The following is a 23,297-nucleotide window of genomic DNA, read 5'->3' as shown; positions in this document are numbered from 1 at the left end:
TACCTCACTATTACACAGCTAAACTAAACGAATAGCCTCATACCTCACTATTACACAGCTAAACTAAACGAATAGCCTCATACCTCACTATTACACAGCTAAACTAAACGAATAGCCTAATACCTCACTATTACACAGCTAAACTAAACGAATAGCCTAATACCTCACTATTACACAGCTAAACTAAACGAATAGCCTCATACCTCACTATTACACAGCTAAACTAAAGGAATAGCCTCATACCTCACTAATACACAGCTAAACTAAAGGAATAGCCTCATACTTCACTATTACACAGCTAAACTAAAGGAATAGCCTCATACCTCACTATTACACAGCTAAACTAAAGGAATAGCCTCATACCTCACTAATACACAGCTAAACTAAAGGAATAGCCTCATACCTAACTATTACACAGCTAAACTAAAGGGATAGCCTCATACCTCACTATTAGCATGGCGTTAAAGCACACAAAAGCAAACGCTTGCCTTGAACATTATGTTCAGTATCAGGCAGTAGAAACAACATAAAACATCATATTTTCTGACTGCTGGTTGCCCATTGCGTGAAGTGTTGTTTAGGGCAACTGAAGGCATTAGGACTTGAGGCAATAGTAACGCTTTACAGTATCTCTGTGTGTTCTGGTGTTGGAGACGCCCGAGTCCCAAATGCTACCCTATTCCCTTCATAGTGCATTACTTTTGACCAGAGCTCAATTGACCCTGTTCCAAGGTAGTGCACTACATAGGGAGTAGGGTGTCATTTGGGACCCAGGCACAGAGCTGGAGGCTTGCTCTGCTTTCTGTTCTGTCTAACTGTGCTGCTCACTGTGTTCACCTGCAGCATACTAACCACGGCTGATATACAGGGCCTCAGCCAACTGGTACTAATTTCCATTAAAAGCTTCATTAAGTCCGTCATAATAGGGACCAATCAGGCTCCTTAATTATCCATACGGTTGGAGTTGGAGACGGGGTAGGGGGTTATATGTGTTTGTGGCAGGGAAGCGGGGTGAGTGTGCATGTGTGCATCATGATTGGACACGTCTGGGCGAGCTATCTTATCTTGTCACAGATTTATTGTGCGCCTGATACCATCATTATGTGAAGTACAATGTAGAGGTTCAGTGGGAAAGAGTGGAGACTCAACATCATGACTGATGCTTAGTGGAAATAGACAATGGAACTGTACAGAAGGCTAGCTGAGCATTGCTTAACTATAAAGATATAAGCAAGCATGAAAAGTTTAATTTTGGCATTGGAAGTACACCCTACAGGTGTAGGATCTTAATTTGATCACTCTTTGTTGCTGAGAATTTTCCTGCACAGCATGGAAAATGTACACTTGTAGTGTATTCAAGGCTTAAAAAGTATTCTAAAGTTTGTAATTTACACTTTACATGTTAGCCATTTAGCAGATGGTGTTATCCAGAACAACATACAAAAGCAATTAGGGTTAAGTGCCTTGCTCAAGGGCACATCGAGAAGAGTTTTCACCTTTTACATTTCAGACTTGATTTTCCTTAACAAAAAATGTATCTACCTCTAAAAAAAATCCACATAATAATTCACATTTCCTGTTGCTGCAGGATAATTTTCCTGCTGTAGCAAACCCGGCTCCAATTAAGATCCTACACCAGTATATAGGTTACCCAAAATGCCCATTCACAAAATGTCAATTGAAATCGAATTAGGTAGCTATATGAAGCGTATCATTGTGGCAGTTAAACCTTTGAGCATGGGGCGTTGGAGGCGATAGAGGGATAGTGTTCATATTTCGGCTAGGAACATTGTTCATATTGAATTCACAGCCATTAGTGGGGATTCCTTTAGCTGGAGGAGATAGCATTGTGTAGTCTCATTCCACTTTATTAGAATGTGTAACCTAATAGACAAGACAGCGTTAGCCCATTTTCCAAACCTGGGATATATGAGATAAGGTGTTAACGCGAGGACGCAGGTGAGCTGTGAAACCTCTAGATTACGCCCCTGATTAAAAATAAAAAAGGGTTCGACATATTTTGGCGGGGGGAGTTGAATCAGGGAAACGTGTAAAACTTGTTAGGTCAAGTCCTTATCTGGTCAGCGATTTGGGCCAATTAAAGTCGATGAAATCATTTATTAATACAGCTGACACGGTCACTGTCGCGAGCTGTGAGGGGTTTTATTTTAAAGTTTTTCCACAGAGGGTAGTATGAGGACAAGCATGCTCAGAAGTAACCCATCCCAGGCTGTTGGGTTCAGAGAAAGGTTGGTCTTTTTAAATCTGCGGTGCGGCCCAGGGAAATACCCTGTGTTCATTAGACCACATCAAACCACATGAGGAACTAAAAATGGCCGCCGCAACCGCAGAGGAGCAACTACATGCTCCAATTCAACGCGCTTCTCGTTCCCTGAATACCTACTGATGACAACCCTTCACACCAGTTTGCGTCAGGCATTCCTCTGGCCATCCATCCTTAGAGCCCATCTAAGGATCAGGCCCACAGTGTCCAGACTGGAGCCTGAAGTCACAAGCTCTGCTGGTCAGCTGCTGCTAGCAACCTAGCAGTGCCAAAAGCCCTGGTCTGGCCTAGTAAGCCTATGTAAATTACAATCGCCAGAACGCCCCCCCATCCCCAAAGAACATTTGGACGGCAGTTTTAGCCTCTAATATTAGTTTATTATCATCAAGTTCAATCCTACGGTCAATCAAATGGAGATATTGAATTAAATAGTGATTCATTCTGACTACTACATTTGTCGTCACACAGGACCATGTGCTGACACAGACCAATCACGGGCCGGCAGGCTACGGGGAGGCTCGCGCCCGGTGGAGTTGGCTCTCTCAGGCAGGATGAAAACGACTACATCGACCATGAACCTTTGCTAGTTACGGCCACTTTTACCATGATCCTTAGCAATTTCTTGGTGCCATTCAGCCCCGTGCAGCAACATGGCGTGGTTGAAATTCAAATACTTCCGGCTTCCATAGGAATACGTGGATGGCGTCAGCGCTATCACCATCTACGGGCTTTAACGTCTACGCTAAGGATGTTGGTCTACTTTTGGTCTCTGGGGGTCAGATGTTTGTGAACTTCATTGGAATGAGGAAGTATGCACCAGCTACATTTCACTAACTACTGTAACTTGACAGTGTTTGGCAAAGACAGTTCAAATGTTAAGATACAGTATATGAGATTGTCAAAATCATTGTATTCGGGTAGAAGAAAAGCTGGATATTTTTTTACTGTACTGCTTGACATATATGTATTGCTAGAAAAAAAACATTTTAGCATTCCGTTATCTGACAGCGGAGTTCATTTCGTGCAATTCTACACATTGTGCCATGGGGCAGAGGAAAATGAGCTATTTTACATATCATTTCCTAAACTTCTACGCATTTTGCCACAGGGTGTAGAGAATTTGCATGCAGTTTTTAATATGATAGGGTTTCTGAGTAAGACTGAATAACAAAAATCAATGGGGGCCCCCCGGCTGGTAATTCCACCATGATTACTAAGTTTAGATGGCTGGCCGCTAGACTAACTTACCATTCTAAAATACTTTAGCTGACGTGGGCTAATTGAGTGACTATCAGTGACTGACATAACAAGAGAAAAACTGCTGATGCACAACCACATTTTTTCATTGCACCTTGTTTATTCTACTATTTTAACTTGCAACAGTAAGTTGAGACCCCGACTGAGCCCCCCCTTCCATCACTGATGTAGGCGTACCATTTTGAAGATTGGGAAGTCATCTACATTGAACTACAATTATTTTACATAGGCTCTTGGTTGATGAAGTTTACATGTACTAACTAGGCAGCTGTATATAGTTTATATGAGGATATAAAACTCACAGGAAATGAATAACTAACACTTAGCCATCTGAGGGCATCACATAGCTCTCAGTCAAGTGTGGAGCTGGTGTGAACGCCAAACATCTCAGTCATGCTGCTGGTGTGAACGCCAAACGGTGGCTGCAGCACCAGAGTTCTCAAGCCAGAAAGGGAGGAGATATTTCTTTGCCAAGGGGATGGGGAAGGGGGGAGGATGAGGGAGAAGGGGGGGAGGTGACTATTAATAAATCAGTGAAGCCAGGATTCAGAGGATGTGTGTGCCTCGCTGCCTTCAGGACCTCGTCTTGCCAAGAATTATTTGAAAGAAATATGTGGAGCAGCTGACCTTGTGGCGGACACCGTATTCTCCCGACTACTCTGTGGGTTAGAGCGAAGACGCCTGCTGCAAAACAAATGTGCAAACACAAAGAAAAGAACATTCCAGCAGGCGTTTTGTCTTGGTTGGATGAGAGAACAGAATCAAGGCATGAGAGAGCCAGAGAGCCGTGCTCTTTTTGACGAGTAAAGCATTCTTAAAATGATGCACAAAGCATAACAAGGAGTCACACACATTACATGGTTACAACCACAGAGAATGGAGCATTGGATGGCACGTCCCCTTCGCAACATGCAATGTAGCTAGTAGCTACATCTTGAATATGCATACAAATTCAAGTTTAGATCAATCACACTAAATGTAAGCACAGGGGTGAATTCCAACTTCCACTTAAGTCTAGTAATGCATTGATGTCAATGGGAAACGAAGTGAAAATTCAATTTAAATGGCAGTTAGCATAAGCACCATGGAGAATGGATGCTTCTCATCACGCAATGTTGCCAGTAGCTAATAGCTATGTTTGAAATATGTTTACAAATTGGTGTTTAGATCGTTTAATTAGTAACATTGATGGTCAAATTGTGCCGTGGTTCCGCAGAGATACCGCGTGGCATCATGCTGGCTAATTGCATATTTGTGGAACGTTCACATCACAAGCCGAGAGGAGAAAGACGAGGCGTTTTCTTCGAACACACAGGCTGCAGATTCTGTGATGTTCAATTCAATTTCCTCCTCCATTCCTTTGATGGATAAAAATACCACCACCGTCACCACATTTTGAAGGAGGCCGCAGCATATTTCTCTGTGTCTGACAAATAATTGATACAAGTGCTTAGGTATGAACAGATTGACAATTGACAAAGTATTTGATCCTTCCTAGGCCCAGGTTGAATTAAAACACAATCTATTGATTTCTCCCTTTCAGAATCCATGTACTTTTTATTACCTTACCTTCCTTGTCTCTTACTTACCTCATTACCACTAACAGATCAAACTACATGATTAACTTTCTATTGAATGGATTTACCCCATCCAGCTAATAGCAGATCAGTGGCCTTGAAGAAAACGAGACAAAGAGAAGCTATTTAAGACTATTATTATTTAATGGGTGCTTAAATTTGTCCTAAATTTGGAAATGTGTGACCCCTCACCCTCAGGGTGAAGGGTCAGGGCCAGGGTATTGGTTAAACTGTATCAGTTTACCCATTTTGTCACTCACTCATTGGCTTCCATTACCAATTAAAAGTCCTCTCCTAATCCAAGCTACTTTGTACTTCGAGAGGGAAACCGGCTAAACAGTCTCAGGCAAAACTGCACTGAAGATCGGTATCCTCTTGGATTTCTTTCCAAAATCCGGGATCAAAGCAATAGACCAGTAAGAGAGAGTTAATTTGGGATTCCATTTGTAGGGAGAGCGAGAGAGAGAAAGAGAAAGAATGAGAGAGATGGAATATGATGCAACTGAGGAGGCTTCAATTTGATTAAATTCATTTAAAAATCACCGTCATTTGTTTAGTGTTGGTTTGATTAATTGCAGCTCTTTGCCATAATTTTTTGCAGCTCTTTGCCATAATCCGAGAGCTTGTTATGACTAAACGACTAGGATGTGAGGACTAAGAAAAACTTGTTGATTTGCCAGTGGTCTATTCTCATCCTGACTGTGAGTTAAACCTGAGGGACATTCTGATGTGTATGTAATCATTGGAGATATACTGCAGATGCTTAGCAAGGCAAATGCATCTCTGTTTATGGTGGCACTTGGATAAAGTAAAGTAACGCTGCCTGTGATTTAAACCACCCAATCGCATAACATGTCAGTGTAGTACCAATGGAAATGCTTGGCCTATAATAAATCTCTCGCTTTCTCTTTCTTCCTCTCGGTTCTCTCTTTCTGTCCCTCTCTCTCTCTTGCTCTCTCCACCATCTCTCTCCTTCTCCATTTCTCTCTGTCACTCTCTCTCTCTCTATCTCCACTCACTCACTCCCTCTCCCATCTCTCCTCTCTCTCTCTCAGTTCTGGGGACAGGGAGCTTTAAATTCGGGGCAGACCCATTCCAGTTCTCCATTCTTTGTGAGCAGTCACCCAGACCGATCACTGAACTCTTGCAGGGCTGGAGACAGCCAGAACCCGATAGCACCACCAATCTAATCTCCGGGGCCGGCCCCAGAACTGCAGTGGTGTAATCTGTAATCCATGACGACTGGCCTCCCTCCGTCTCCGAAGTTTAAATCAGCCCTGTGGCAACATGATGGAGTACTGACTGAGGTCTCGAGTGATTGGACTCGTGTGGTACGCTCGGTCGGGGGCATTTGAAGGCGTTAGTGAACATTCTGGTTTTTCTCCTATGGCATTGATTTATCACAACGTCTGAGACTGGCTGGCGGGAAAACGATACGGTTTCCTTCAAAAACAGGTGGTGGGTAAAAGTAGCTTTTGCCGAGAGGGGGGACGACTCTCCGAGGTGAACTCAACGTTTTCTCGTACTTGACATGGAATGTGTGAGACTCCTGATGGGTACTTTGGAACAGTGTTAGAGAAAACAGACAGATAACACACTGCTGTTTAATGAACAGAAACAAGGTCCTGTCAAAGGTATCTACTCACCCAAAGGACTTTAACATGTCAATCAAACGTCAAGCGGAAACACGGATTACTCCGCTAATCCCTGTCACTGTAGATCTTGTCTATTTCTCAATTGTCTAGAAACTCTGTCCTCTCCTTGCCTCCTGTCTTCTCCTTCATTGCACTGATCTGAGAGAACTGACCAGGTGAAAGACAGCCTTACGATGGGCTTGATTCCACCATATTGTTTTCACCTGTCAATTAATTTCAAATCAATGAAGAGGATGGAGCTAAACCCAAACAGGATAAAAACAAATATTTGGTCTGATATATGATGTTATATTCTGTATACGGAGCAAACTTCCTCTTCCTGACTGATCCAACATGGACAGCTGGGAGGACCTGAGCCAAGCCCAAAATGCCCAGGAAGCAACACTTATTGAGTACAGGGATTCCTGCCAACACGACAGCAGAGTTCTTAGCTAACTAGCCTAGCAACATGTTGGGGAGTACAGGGATTCCTGCCAACACGACAGCAGAGCTCTTAGCTAACTAGCCTAGCAACATGTTGGGCAGTACAGGGATTCCTGCCAACACGACAGCAGAGCTCTTAGCTAACTAGCCTAGCAACATGTTGGGGAGTACAGGGATTCCTGCCAACACGACAGCAGAGCTCTTAGCTAACTAGCCTAGCAACATGTTGGGGAGTACAGGGATTCCTGCCAACACGACAGCAGAGCTCTTAGCTAACTAGCCTAGCAACATGTTGGGGAGTACAGGGATTCCTGCCAACACGACAGCAGAGCTCTTAGCTAACTAGCCTAGCAACATGTTGGGGAGTACAGGGATTCCTGCCAACACGACAGCAGAGCTCTTAGCTAACTAGCCTAGCAACATGTTGGGGAGTACAGGGATTCCTGCCAACACGACAGCAGAGCTCTTAGCTAACTAGCCTAGCAACATGTTGGGGCCTTAGCTGTCACAAATAATAGCAACCACAAAAGCATCCATTTCTACCACTTTGTCTTGAGCCTCGTCTCTTGAGTTCCCTCCCAGCACAGTCTTGGTCTGGCTCTAAGTCTGAGTCGCTATGTCATTACCATAACTTGTTTTTCTCAAGCTAGGGTCTATGTGAAAATGCAATTACCATATTCTGTTTTTCTTTTCACCTCAAATGAGGAGCGAGGGATAAAGAGGAGAATCAGCTGGCGGCGAGGCAGAATGTTAATCTGACACGATAAGTGGGCCACAGGCACTAAGGTTACTCAACTCAACACTAACACTCTCACCTAGGGGAGAAGGGAAGGGAACGAGGTCGACCACCATAACAGAGTGTCTGAAAGGAGGGCCTGATGCCAAACCTAAACCAAGTGAAGGTTATTGAGCTCAACACCCTCGCCTAGGGGAGAACGAAAGGGCAATAAGCGGGCCACCATTACAGTAGCCTGCTCCCAGGTCAGTATGTACTGTCTTGATAGCTTCTCTGGTCATTGTAGGACAACACAAACAGATCTGGGACCAGGCAACCATAACAGGGCATCCAATGGAAGGCCCAGTGCCAAACGGAAACAATAGAGCTCAACGTGAAGTAAATACCTTTGGACAGGGACCAGCAGTGTGACATTTTAGTTTCGTCTAAAAACGACAACATGAACAAACACCAAAAAATCTAGCATGATTATAGCATGAGTCATGACAAGTGATTAGCAAAAAAACAACAACAACAAAAGAGCTAAACAAAATGCATATGAGGTGAAAGGTTATGAAGGTGATGTGAAGTATAATGACGATGACATGAAAGCATTATAACCCCTCCCCCACCCCCAGGCTTCCAGGTTAGTAGATTGACAGAGACGGAGCCAGCATGCAGCCCAGCCTCTCTCTGTCTACTCTCTACATGTTGTGCGTAAGTAAGCCCGTTGTGTCACCCATCACACTTCCGCAGCCGAAGCAACAGCTGTACCATCATGTGTGCAGCAAGCCATGCAGTGTATCTCCCATTTGTCAGGCTGCTCGACACTTTCAGAGCTCCCTATTAATACCATTCACACATCTCTGCAGGATATAATTACACAGTATGGCAGCAGCCAATACTTCTCTGTTTCCATAAGAGTCAATATTTGTCCATAGGGCTAGATATTTTATTAAGGGTCAATATAATATCAGACGGTGGTATAATGTAATACTGTTGCACAAAATGTGTTCATTCTAGTAAAATGCGGTATATTGAGTCTACAGTAGGCTCATTCTAGTAAAACGAGGTATATTGAGGCTACAGTAGGCTCATTCTAGTAAAACGCAGTATATTGAGGCTACAGTAGGCTCATTCTAGTAAAACGAGGTATATTGAGGCTACAGTAGGCTCATTCTAGTAAAACAAGGTATATTGAGGCTACAGTAGGCTCATTCTAGTAAAACGAGGTATATTGAGGCTACAGTAGGCTCATTCTAGTAAAACGCAGTATATTGAGGCTACAGTAGGCTCATTCTAGTAAAACAAGGTATATTGAGGCTACAGTAGGCTCATTCTAGTAAAACGAGGTATATTGAGGCTACAGTAGGCTCATTCTAGTAAAACGCGGTATATTGAGGCTACAGTAGGCTAATTCTAGTAAAACTAGGTATATTGAGGCTACAGTAGGCTCATTCTAGCAAAACAAGGTATATTTACAGTAGGCTCATTCTAGTAAAACAAGGTATATTGAGGTTACAGTAGGCTCATTCTAGTAAAACGAGGTATATTGAGGCTACAGTAGGCTCATTCTAGTAAAATGAGGTATATTGAGGCTACAGTAGGCTCATTCTGGCAAAACAAGGTATATTTACAGTAGGGGCATCCTCTGAATCCATGACTGGATTTACTCAACATGTCACCAAATGGATTCCCTGCACACCTGCATTTACATATACATGACATTTACTAAATATACACTCACAGCAATCATTTACAATTATCTGTTTACATGGCTACAAGCGTATAATGGGAATCTGCTCACTAGAGCCTTATTCACGGCTAGAATATCGTTCCCACAACACGGAAAACTCAACAGCAGCAGTGAAAATGTCAAGTGTATTTTTCACTTCGTGTGTGTGTGTACGTCCACATATGTGCCTATGAACAAGTGTGTGTTCCGTGTGCTCGTTGGTAGAGTGTGTGTTTCAGAGCCCTTAGTTACTATATGTCTTCTGTACAGCACTTTGTGACATTTGCTGATGTAAAAAAGGGCTTTATAAATAAATTTGATTGATTCTAGACGGGTGTTTAATCCTCTTTCTACATCCTAATTGTGGTTAGATCCCAGCAGCTACACCCTGGTAACCCACGGCAACCCCTGTCGGAAACCCTGGTTGCCCCCGGTAACCCTAACCCAGCAGCGGGCACGGTAGAATTGGCACTACTCACGTTGGCAGTGGCCCCAGGAGCGCCGGGTCCATCCCCAGCAGCAGTCGATGCGGGCGCCGTAGCGACACAGCCCATTGGACGAGGCCATCTGCCGAGGCCACCTGTCAGGAGACAGCTCTATCAGTTCACAGCCAATTAAAATGGACGAATTTAAAAGCCAGCAGGGTCTGTTGGTTCTTGCCCACCAAGCCAGGAGAGAGAGAGAGAGAGAGACAGAGACAGAGACAGAGACAGAGACAGAGACAGAGGAGAGAGAGAGAGAGAGAGAGAGTCTCATTCAAAACAAAGCCCAAGGCACTGACTGGCAGACTGAATATGTGTTTGTTCATTCTTTACCCAGCACATAATTAAATGGTACTTGTTTTCCAAATGCGAAGCTCCTCCCATGTCCCTCAGAATGTGTAAGGAAAGTAAACAAACTTATCTGTGAGCGAGCTGGCACAAAAACTCAGGACATTTCCCAATCAGCATGTTGGCATTTATTGCACAGGGGAGCCATGTTGGTTGGTGTGATGTCAGAGCTGAAGACTTACGGGTGAGACTACAGAAGAACAGGACCCAATGTAACTAATACGACAAGCTTCTCTCCACATCAGTGATCACTGACACTTTAATCTGTGGGGCCAGGCAGAGACTCCCATAGCTCAGAACGAAGGTGTGTGTGTGTGTGTGTGTGTGTGTGTGTGTGTGTGTGTGTGTGTGTGTGTGTGTGTGTATGTGTGTGTGTGTGTGTGTGCATGTGTGTTTAGAGATTAGACTGTGGTGAGTTATCATTGTGACGTTCATAATGTGATCCCCCCCCCATCTTCAGACTGGGGTGTATTCAGTGATGTGAAATGTTCTGAACATCGCAGATAGAAATAAAAGGAATAGACCTGACACAATGGCATGACAGACAGTCCTATCTGCTCTGCACAACACAGTTCAATCTGAACGTCACAGTTGAACAAGCTCCTGCTCTGAGTGCCAAAACCAAACGAGGTAGAGGCGTCATGAGCATCGACTGTCTGTGTGCCATCGTCCAAATGAAACATTATCAGAAGCAGAATGTCAGAATGTCATTTGCTATTAAAGAAAGTGGGGAAGGATAATGCCATCTTTCAGAAATAGGAAAGAGAACATGAGGCTAGAGCCGTTTTCATCCTGGCAATGGGCAAATACCTTATGACAGTTCTTGTAGGAAAACCAGCCTAAATTATGTTTCTGTGAACTGACGTTACGTTCTGTTCTATTTCAGAGAAATAGCTTCTTGGCAGAGTAGAGTAGGATTACTTATTTATCTGTAGCGGAAGCACAGCACAACATATTTTTAACAGGAAATAGAGAAAGATTAAGCCCATTTAAGGATGCCTCGGATGGGGACAACGATCAGAGCATGGTTGTGTTCTCTGACGTTAGCTAAATGAATCAGAGACAGTAGAAATAGAACGAACAGAGCTGACGGAATTCTAAATTCTACATGACACAGAATCATCTCCGTTCTAGACAATTAATTTATATCTGAGCGTTTTGTAACGACAGAGAGATCAAGGTTCTGATGCTTGTTATCGAAACGAAGTAGTCAAAGGTGTCTTGAAAAAAACACTTGGCAGAAGGGGGCATCTTGCCCTGCTCTATCGTGCCTCAGCATTGAGGGCTGAGGAGACTGAGATTAACGTGGTTGTGCATGCGGGACACGTCCTACCCTCCTGCTATCCCATCCAGTTAGCCTCCATTGCCAAAACTCTGGAAATGCTAATGTCTGCCCCCGCTGCCAATCACTTCACAGGAGAGAAAGTCTGATGGAAGATGCTAAGTGGAAATGGCAGGACCAGGGAAAATGTTTGTACGCAGCATGGCTGGCAAAGAGAAAGAGAGAAAGAGAGAGAGAGAGAGAGAGAGAGAGAGAGAGAGAGAGAGAGAGAGAGAGAGAGAGAGAGAGAGAGAGAAAATCAGGAGCCCTGAGCACAATCCAATAGGAGACACATTGGGAATGTTAAGGAGAGAAATAGAGAGAGGAGGAGAGAAGAGAAGAGGAGAAGGGAGGAGAAGATAAAGAAGCAGAGGAGAGGGCTCTGGAATTGATTGCCAAACATGATTGTGAATTGGGGGCCGAGAGTTACCGCGCACACACAGCAGGACCACTGACCAGATGGAGCCACAGGTCACTCACACACACTGAGCACCTGGTCAGATACAGGGATATAGTCCCATTGCCACAGCTTGCACTGAAAACACATAAACCCTCTGCTGATGGCTAATAGCATGCCTTGCTAATAACTATCAATATTGAATGTGGATCAACGGGTGGAAAACATCATTAAAATAGCTGATTAACACATAATAACGAGGAGGAAGAGTTGCTGCAAATTGGTTCATCATCGTTTTACTAATTTAAACATAACTCATTGGCTGTTATTATTCAGGGGTAATTTTTATCCACCAGCGTAAAACTAATAGAGCCTAAAAGTGATATGATATTGCGGGCATAGCCTCGCCAACTGAGTGGGAGGATGATAATTGGTTTGCCTGAAGCGTTTTTGCAACACAAAAAAGTGGCAGTGTAGCTGACCCTGTGCGGCGGGCAGGCAGGGCGGAAATGCCAACGAACAGGCGATGATGCAAATGAACTTTGAGAGTCACCTCATAAAGAGACGTGTGTTGCCACGCCAGTGGAACAGGAGGTGAGGGAGGGAGAGAGAGAGAGAGAGAGAGAGAGAGAAAGCGCTCTCTGTCACTGTCTCTCTTTCCATCTCTACCACTCTCTCCCTCCATCTCTACCACTCTCTCCCTCCATCTCTTTCCCTCTCTGCCTCCACCTCTACCACTCTCTCCCCCATCTCTCTCTTTCCCTCCATCTCTACCACTCTCTCCCTCCATTATCTACCATTGTCTCCCTCCATCTTTCTCTTTCCCTCCATCTCTACCACTCTCTCCCACCATCTCTACCACTCTCTCCCTCCATTATCTACCACTGTCTCCCTCCATCTCTCTCTTTCCCTCCATCTCTACCACTCTCTCCCACCATCTCTACCACTCTCTCCCTCCATCTCTTTCCCTCTCTGCCTCCACCTCTACCACTCTCTGCCCCATCTCTCTCTTTCCCTCCATCTCTACCACTCTCTCCCTCCATCTCTTTTCCTCTCTGCCTCCATCTCTACCACTCTCTCCCTCCATCTCCTTTCATCTCTACCACTCTCTCCCTCCATCTCTACGACTCTCTCCCTCCATCTCTTTCCCTCTCTGCCTCCATCTCTACCACTCTCTCCCTCCATCTCCTTTCATCTCTACCACTCTCTCCCACCATCTCTACCACTCTCTCCCTCCATCTCTACTACTCTCTCCCTCCATCTCTACTACTCTCTCCCTCCATCTCTCTCTTTCCCTCCATCTCTACTACTCTCTCCCTCCATCTCTACTACTCTCTCCCTCCATCTCCTTTCATCTCTACCACTCTCTCCCTCCATTATCTACCACTCTCTCCATCCATCTCTACTACTCTCTCCCTCCATCTCTCTCTTTCCCTCCATCTCTACCACTCTCTCCCTCCATTATCTACCACTTTCTCCCTCCATCTCTCTTTCCCTCCATCTCTACCACTCTCTCCCTCCATCTCCTTTCATCTCTACCACTCTCTCCCTCCATTATCTACCACTCTCTCTCTCCATCTATACCACTCTCTCTCTCCATCTATACCACGCTCTCCCTCCATCTCTTTCTCTCCCTCCATCTCTTTCTCTCCCTCCATCTCTACCGCTCTCTCCCTCCATCTCTACCACTCTCTCCCTCCATCTCTACCACTCTCTCCCTCCATCTCTACCACTCTCTCTCTCCATTTTTTTATTTTTTTTATTTCACCTTTATTTAACCAGGTAGGCTAGTTGAGAACAAGTTCTCATTTGCAACTGCGACCTGGCCAAGATAAGGCATAGCAGTGTGAACAGACAACACAGAGTTACACATGGAGTAAACAATTAACAAGTCAATAACACAGTAGAAAAAAGGGGAGTCTATATATACATTGTGTGCAAAAGGCATGAGAAGGTAGGCAAATAATTACAATTATGCAGATTAACACTGGAGTGATAAATGATCAGATGGTTATGTACAGGTAGAGATTGGTGTGCAAAAGAGCAGAAAAATAAAAATAAATAAATAAAAACAGTATGGGGATGAGGTAGGTGAAAATGGGTGGGCTATTTACCAATAGACTATGTACAGCTGCAGCGATCGGTTAGCTGCTCGGATAGCAGATGTTTGAAGTTGGTGAGGGAGATAAAAGTCTCCAACTTCAGCGATTTTTGCAATTCGTTCCAGTCACAGGCAGCAGAGAACTGGAACGAAAGGCGGCCAAATGAGGTGTTGGCTTTAGGGATGATCAGTGAGATACACCTGCTGGAGCGCGTGCTACGGATGGGTGTTGCCATCGTAACCAGTGAACTGAGATAAGGCGGAGCTTTACCTAGCATGGACTTGTAGATGACCTGGAGCCAGTGGGTCTGGCGACGAATATGTAGCGAGGGCCAGCCGACTAGAGCATACAAGTCGCAGTGGTGGGTGGTATAAGGTGCTTTAGTGACAAAACGGATGGCACTGTGATAAACTGCATCCAGTTTGCTGAGTAGAGTGTTGGAAGCAATTTTGTAGATGACGTCGCCGAAGTCGAGGATCGGTAGGATAGTCAGTTTTACTAGGGTAAGTTTGGCGGCGTGAGTGAAGGAGGCTTTGTTGCGGAATAGAAAGCCGACTCTTGATTTGATTTTCGATTGGAGATGTTTGATATGGGTCTGGAAGGAGAGTTTAGAGTCTAGCCAGACACCTAGGTACTTATAGATGTCCACATATTCAAGGTCGGAACCATCCAGGGTGGTGATGCTGGTCAGGCGTGCGGGTGCAGGCAGCGAACGGTTGAAAAGCATGCATTTGGTTTTACTAGCGTTTAAGAGCAGTTGGAGGCCACGGAAGGAGTGCTGTATGGCATTGAAGCTCGTTTGAAGGTTAGATAGCACAGTGTCCAAGGACGGGCCGGAAGTATATAGAATGGTGTCGTCTGCGTAGAGGTGGATCAGGGAATCGCCCGCAGCATGAGAAACATCATTGATATATACAGAGAAAAGAGTCGGCCCGAGAATTGAACCCTGTGGCACCCCCATAGAGACTGCCAGAGGACCGGACAGCATGCCCTCCGATTTGACACACTGAACTCTGTCTGCAAAGTAATTGGTAAACCAGGCAAGGCAGTCATCCGAAAAACCGAACCATCTATACCACTCTCTCCCTCCATCTATACCACTCTTTCCCTCCATCTATACCACTCTCTCCCTCCATGTATACCACGCTCTCCCTCCATCTCTTTCTCTCCCTCCATCTCTTTCTCTCCCTCCATCTCTACCGCTCTCTCCCTCCATCTCTACCGCTCTCTCCCTCCATCTCTACCACTCTCTCCCTCCATCTCTACCACTCTCTCCCTCCATCTCTACCACTCTCTCCCTCCATCTCTACCACTCTCTCTCTCCATCTATACCACTCTCTCCCTCCATCTATACCACTCTCTCCCTCCATCTATACCACTCTCTCCCTCCATCTCTACCACGCTCTCCCTCCATCTCTTTCTCTCCCTCCATCAGTCATAAAACTGAGCGTAGCCCTCGGCTGTTGGAACACGGCAGAATCATGCACACAACTGTGCTGTTATAACACGATTTATCAAAGTAGAACTGAATTATGACTAGGTCAGTTATACACTACGGTATGTTAGAGTGATGTCCCATCAAATTCTCCATGTAAAATTCATATTGTGTTATTACTGTAATCATTCTGAACACGGTGCGCTGTAGAATAATTGCGTTGACGGCAGATCAGATAGATGTATGTCTTTATCCTTCTTTATCCATGTCTATGTCTGACCTTCTGTGTATGAATAATACTACATTGCAGTAAGCTGTGAAGGAACTGAAGCACAGAATTATCACGTTTGACATTCCATTGGTGCCTCATCAGGAAAACAAACCACTAGACAGGGTCTTCACAACAGACGCTGCGGGAAAGGATCCATGTCAGTCCATCATCTAGCCCAGGATGTGTGTGTGTGTGTGTGTGTGTGTGTGTGAGATAGGCCAATCTCTGCTGTTTGACAATGAATAGGATGACATATTGCTCATATAGCAGCACCCGACACTTAAGTGGCACTAAGAGACATTATTATATGGCATGATAATAATCTGTTTTAAAAGTGTCCCTCAGAATGATGAGTAATAATAACAATCTATGGCTGCAATGTTGCTTGACAGTGACACACTCTCTCTCTCCCCCTCTCTCTCGCGCACACACACACACACACACACAACCTTTGCATACACATTTAATCTAAATACCTGAGGACAAGTAGCACACATGTTAAAGAGCGCATCGCTTCATAAATGTTCATGAAAGTGGTTCGCTTCTATTCTGAAAACGACTAGTACCACACACTTCTGTAAGCACCGGTTGACATGTAGCCTTTTTCACTAGTCCTGCTGAATGACTTTGACCAATGTCCAGGAAAATGGCTTGCTCTCTCTGTATACACTTATTCACGTATTTTAACGTCAACCCTGGGGGATAAAATAAGGTCTGTCTATCTTTGAAGGTCTAATGTTGTTAGAATACACTAAGGATGTTTGGAAGGAGAGTGAGGACATGGTTTGGAGCAGTAACTTGGAGAGAGGAGGATTGGAATGTATTGGCTGTGTCAGGGGCAAAGCAATGTGGCGACATCATCATAGAGCAATAGCCTCCATGAGTAGTGGCTATTTAAAGGGGGAATCTGGATTTTCTCCAACTAGGATAAAATATCTCATCCTAGCTGTTCAGTGGTCTGATTAAGGGTCTGACATACAAACTCAGGATTGTGGCTTTAAAAAAAAGCGAACTAGTCGTTTAAATGTTATCTGATGTGTAGTCTTTCATCGAGGTAAAGTGTTGTGACCTTACCTCAGATAGTCCATTTCCTGATTACAATACAGAATCACTTATAGACCACATCACAACAAGATTGGCCTAGCGCCATTTTTCATCCTTGGACTAAACATTACTGACAACAATGTTGATGAGTAATGAAAACCCCTCAACAGGGAATTACAGGTATAGTTAATCTGTAATTAATCAGGCCTGTTTTGAGCCAATTTACCACTAGGACAAAACGACCTTGCTGTGGCTGGCCAGTGAGCGGTGACGCCCCCTTCAATTGCTAGCTTAGCCCATTAGCTCTCTCCTCCAAACAGCTAGTTCAGATAATAAATTACTTTCCTCCACAGTGTTCTCACGGGACCCTCTCCCTATGAATTTAGATTGAAGTCAGCAGGCCAGGTTTATAACCGGGGAAATAGGCCAATAATGACCCGCGTGACAAGCCGCGCTCCATCAGAGGGTGACGCTAATTACGTATGCTGCTCGTTTAATGTAAATTATCATTATGGGTTGGGCAGGGAAGGGCATCATGGGGAAATATCAGCACAACTCACCAGACTGGGACCGTGGCCCTGTCACAACACATTAACATTACCTAACATTAGACACTGTGACCAAGAACCTGGAGTAAACATCCACAAACATATACAATAACTCACACACTCTCACCTTCACACACACACACACACACACACACACGCCCCAACCCGTGTTTAACGACAGACAGGTAGGAAAGTTCAGCCCTATCAATCCCTAAGAAATATTCTATTGACTCTGAAACCTTATTTGTGTAAGGTATCGGTGAGGGATGGATTGTGCTTAGGGCTCAGTCTGTCTGACAACAATAAATGGGGGTGAAAAACCAAATTAAAATGCTCGACTGCGATCACTATTGGAGTAATATCACGTCTTAGAAATACTCTACAACTCTGTCTCACTCTATTGCTATTTGTACGGAGTCTAATCCAATTATAGTGTGAGACCTGCAACTCTATCCCATGGAGATACAGAATAAAGGTTGTCTTCAATGCACCATAGGACCAGCACTCAGATTGAGGATCCAAATCCGAAATGCCACCCTATTGCCTATATAATGCACTACTTTGGACCAGGGCCCATTGGGAACTCCACAGGGAATAGGGTCCCATATAGGATGCAAACCTAGCCTTCAGTTCCTCAGTCTACTGTATCACTCTCCCAAAGGAAACAGCCTTTATGATGATGAATACTGCAAGGCAAGTGCATTGGAGCCAGTCCAGTGAAAGTGAACCTGTCTTAATAATAAACAAGCTTGGAAACGTATCCTGAAGGAATACATATCTGGAATACCAGAGGGCTTACTGTGTATATAGGTAGAAAAAAGTATATAGGTCGTTTTATATACAATGACCTAAAATGGAATTCGTCAGTATGATGTTTTTATTACTGCTTATTAAGAGCTGTATAACATTCCTTTTATGGCGAGAGACAAAAAATGACAGCTGCACCAGATAAGGTAGATGTAGATTTCAATCTCAGGAACATTCTTTAGATTGGGCACTTTTCTCCTTTCCAAATACTTCACCGGATTCGTGTTTGGACATGAACCACCCGGCAAGGTAGGTGCTGTCAGCGTGATATCAGCTCATTGAGAGGGAAATCCAAGCAACTGACTTTGCAAAGAAAGTAGGCTGCTGGCTACTCGGTTTTTGCAAATGTAGGCCTAAACAGCGAAACACTGTGTATTACCAAAGATGGTTAAGAAACTCTGTGGTATTCGGCCTACGTACTAACATAGACCTAGTAGATCCACATAAAGAATGTCAAACAAAAAGCACCAGCAAAAACATTACAAACATAAATTAATGTTAATTTAATATATTTAAAAGTACACCATTCATTCGAGATAAACAACTATGTTATTATTTATGAAAATAAGGGAGAAGAAAATAGATTACACTGGTATAGGTATATTCCTTCCACTGTACGTCAAGTGCGACTATACATCCCGAATCATTTCAGCACATCAGCAACGTTTCAGTATATGCATTGCAGACTCATATGCTCACTATGTGGAAGTCGCGTTCATGGATTTAGGAATCAATAGCATCTCCGTGGTCACATTAACCTCTTTAAAAACTCGCTCAGAGTTTGAGAGCAACACCTTCTCCACATTCCACAATCACCAACGCAATTTGAACACTTCCAAAAACAACATAATTTATATAATTATTTTTTTAGACAAAAGATAATGAATTGTAGCCTATTGAACAAGATGTATATATATGTGTGCGCTTACCTGCCGTCATTCTCAGCACTTGCCCCTAAACAGAAACCGTACAACACCATCAACTTTATCCATAATTCCATGGTTAGGGGAATGAGCGCACACCGCGCTTGCACTCCTAAAATCCAAGTGAAACGTCGGACTGTACACTGCAGTGTTCAATCGTTAAAACGAAACGAAACAGTGGAGATTTGTTCCCTCCCAACGTTAAACACGCACTAGCATGAGAGGAGATTCGCTGTTGTCCTTCAAACGGACCCCGATCCTTTAAAATGTTTCGGAGGTGCAGCAAAGGCAGGGGGAGAAACCAGCCCGTTTCTTCCTCGAGAAGTGACCCAGCGCGTGTGGAGCGGAGTGCACTCTACTGGTGTTAAATGGACCCCGCAGGTTCCTTCTCTCTCCGTCTCTCCGCACAAGTTCACTGGGCTGCTACCCAATGAAAACGCATCAGCGCAGTCGGAGCGCGCACTGCTCGTCAGCAAGACTGTTGTGAATACACTTTGTCGTGGTATAGTGCTGTGCCACTTTGCGCAGTGGTAGGCTGGAAATCCATAGATTAAAAAAATCAAATAAAAATTCAAATTAGCGACGGTCTATTTATTCATTAATTTCGGAGTCCCATTGAGACCAGGATCTCTTTCACGAGGGAGCCTTTCCATGTGTGATATAGGTTGCACTCACGCACTGGCTGTGCATACTTTGGATGGCTTAATTAATTGCATAGCCTGCTCAGACACGCAGTACCATCGCCCACCCAGTAATGAGGAGTTCTAGCCTCCTGCCTACACACCATGTACAGAATTTACAGTACAAAACGTACTTTAGGACCAAGTTCTGAGGGAACCCAAAGGTATCATGATATTTGCCCATAAATACACAGATTGTGCTTTAGCGGATAAACGTTAAAAAGGTCTCAGATAATAAATCTGCTTTGGTGTGTGTGTTCCCAAACAAGGACCAGTTGTGCTCTGAGGCGGCCTATGTTGGTGGGATTTGGAGGATGATGGAGGCAACAGGGGAAAGAGCCTCAGATCCACAAATTCCCTTCCACCAGGTGACTGATGAGATGGCACGACTGCAATATTGCATCTCCATCCCAAAGCCCTTGCTTGGAAGTGTACTACCAAGAACCTTGTCCTCATCCAGGCCAAGGTGGCGAGACACAGTAAAAATGGCTTAAGGATAACAAAGTCAAGGTATTGGAGTGGCCATCACAAAGACCTGACCTCAATCCTATAGAAAATTTGTGGGCAGAACTGAAAAAGCGTGTGTCAAGCAAGGAGGCCTACAAACCTGACTCAGTTACACCAGCTCTGTCGGGAGGAATGGGCCAAAATTCACCCAACTTATTGTGGGAAGCTTGTGGAAGGCTACCCGAAACGTTTGACCCAAGTTAAACAATTTAAAGGCAATGCTACCAAATACTAATTGAGTGTGAGTAAACTTTTGACCCACTGGGAATGTGATGAAAGAAGTAAAAGCTGAAATAAATCACTCCACTATTATTCTGACATTCGTAAAATAACGTGGTGATCCTAACTGACCTAAGACAGGGAATTTTACTAGGATTCAATGTCAGGAATTGTGAAACTGAGTTGAAATGTATTTGGCTAAAGTGTATGTAAACTTCTGACTTCAACTGTATGATTTGGCACATTATTTCCAAATGTGCACAGCTTTTCCTTCTACATTAGCTGCAGTGAAATGTCTCCACGCATCAGATGGTGCCCGTGACATTTTCCTGGAAAGATTAGAAGAAATGTAGTAAAAAAAACAAAACAATCCCTGTACAGATAAATAGTTACGCAGTTAGTTTAAAACAACTAATTTGTAAGATACATGTTTTAAAATGTAAATTAACACTCCTCAGATAGCAGGCTCAAGCAAGCTAAAACCCACACAAGAATGCAAAAACTAACTAGCAGAAATTGTTATCAAGTTAGAACTGATTTAAAACACACTTTTCTGTAGACTACTGTTTACATTTGTCATATAAAATATATTCACCCCACCCAGTACTGTAAACTTACCAGAAAGCATGTAGTCCTTGGCTCAGACAGTGTAGTAGTGTGGACTCAAATGCATCTCATTAGTGTGCAAGTCTTGAGAATCAGCTGTACATGTGATGGAAGAATGCACTGCACATGTGATGGAAGAATACACTGTGCATGCAGAGGGTTGCAACTCCATTGAATTGGAGATAGTTTAACCAAAATATGCCACAAGACCTAGAATTGACATGTGTATCCCACAAAAAAAGGTTCACTGTTATAAGCATACTTTTTTGAATTTAAGCAAAATTCCCCAAATTCCCAGGCTCAACTTCCCATGGAAATTTACCGGAAAGGTTCCGACCCTTTGCAACCCTAGGGACTATAATTTGTTTTTCAACAGGACAATGACCCAACACACCTTCAGGCTGTGTAAGGGCTATTTTACCAAGAAGGAGAGTGATGGAGTGCTGCATCAGATGACCTGGCCTCCACAATCCCCTGACCTCAACCAAATTGAGATGGTTTGGGATGAGTCGGACCACAGAGTGAAGGAAAAGCAGCCAACAAGTGCTCAGCATATGTGGGAACTTCTTCAAGACTGTTGGAAAAGCATTCCAGGTGAAACTGGTTGAGAAAATGCCAAGAGTGTGCAAAGCTGTCATTTGAAGAATCTCAAATATAAATACATTTACATTTGTTTAGCAGTTTTTTGGATACCACATGATTCCATTTGTGTTATTTCATAGTTTTGATGTTGTCACTATTATTCTACAATGCAGAAAATAGTTAAAAATTAAAAATAAAAAATGAGTAGGTGTTCTAAAATGTTTGAGCAGTAGTGTATGTAAATGGTTTTATATGAAAACACTCATTACAAGTGACTTGAAACCAAAGGTACATCTCTGTGTGGTTTATTTCTATATTTCCCCCTTTCAGGGGTATAACACTTGCCTGCGATGGGGTGATTGAATGTTGTGTATTTGTTCGTAAAGTTACACTGGGTAGTGGGTACATTGGCCACATCTGTAATTACCATCCCGCAAATTGTCTAGGAAGGTGCTACTTGGCACCGGTGGAAGATCCACAACCTGCAAAGGTCTGGTCAGTGCTCAAGATGTACCCGTGTTTATGTGGTCAAACTGTTAGCCAAGTGAGGAGTATTGAAGAAAGCAAAGGACTTGTTGGTCAGGGGGGGTGGGGAGGTTTGGGAGTGAGGCCGTCATCCTGGGTCATATTTTTGTAACTGTCCAGTGCGTCGTGCAGCAAAAACTCTGGGCAACACCGTTGTCTGAAGCGCTCATCCAGACAGTACGCTTGTCATAGTCACTCTGTGTACTACAGATCCTGCATATGCAACTGTATTGGCAGATAGGAGACTCTTTTTCGGGGGTGTAGGGTGGAATCTGTTTCCGCGTAACAGGGAATTCCTATCCGTCGGCTTCCTGTATGGGTCCGTGCTAAAGCCACCCCCTCCCCCTTTGTCAAAATGTCCAGAAAACGTGTTACATTTGCATGAAAGGTGAGCGTGAATTTCAGATGCTCACTGCTTGTATTCATGAAGGAGTGGAATTGATGAAGTTCCTCTGCTGTGCCCTGGAATAGAAGAGATGTGTCATCAATGAAGCGTTTCCAGAGCTTGATTTGGCCCAAGAATGGACTGTTAGGGCTGAAAATTACAATTATTCTCAAACAACCCCACATACAGATGGACATAATTCGGTGTCATTTTAGTACCCACAGCAGTTCCCTTTTGTTGAATGAACATTTCATTTTCAAACATGAAAAAGTTCTCAGTCAGAATAATCTCAGCAAGTTCAACAATACAGTTAGTGCTAGGGAGTGTACCACTGGGTCGTTGACTAAGACAGTGTGCCACTGGGTCGTTGACTAAGACAGTGTACCACTGTGTCGTTGACTAAGACAGTGTGCCACTGGGTCGTTGACTAAGACAGTGTGCCACTGGGTCGTTGACTAAGACAGTGTGC

At 43.9% G+C, this 23,297-nt stretch overlaps 1 protein-coding gene across 9 annotated transcripts in view; it reads right to left on the bottom strand.

Annotated features, from left to right (window-relative positions):
* Positions 1 to 19,765, bottom strand: part of npnta (nephronectin a) — a 61,068-nt gene extending 41,303 nt beyond the window's left edge. The window contains exons 1-3 of one of the 9 annotated variants that reach the window (XM_036954035.1): positions 19,331 to 19,765; positions 10,126 to 10,226; positions 4,169 to 4,222 (exon numbers count right to left, since the gene is read on the bottom strand). In XM_036954035.1, the coding sequence (XP_036809930.1) occupies positions 4,169 to 4,222; positions 10,126 to 10,226; positions 19,331 to 19,401 (226 nt within the window). In that variant the 5' untranslated portion in view covers positions 19,402 to 19,765. Of the gene's footprint in view, positions 1 to 4,168; positions 4,226 to 10,125; positions 10,227 to 19,330 lie in introns of all 9 variants that reach the window. The other 8 variants (XM_036954034.1, XM_036954040.1, XM_036954038.1 and 5 more) reach the window with 8 other exon arrangements.
* Between the last annotated feature and the right edge of the window lie 3,532 nt (positions 19,766 to 23,297).

Source organism: Oncorhynchus mykiss, chromosome 19, assembly GCF_013265735.2.
Source record: "Oncorhynchus mykiss isolate Arlee chromosome 19, USDA_OmykA_1.1, whole genome shotgun sequence".
In the NCBI taxonomy this organism is placed as follows: Eukaryota; Metazoa; Chordata; class Actinopteri; order Salmoniformes; family Salmonidae; genus Oncorhynchus; species Oncorhynchus mykiss.
Note: the sequence above shows the minus strand (reverse complement) of the source record. Positions and strands in the feature narration are given on the sequence as shown.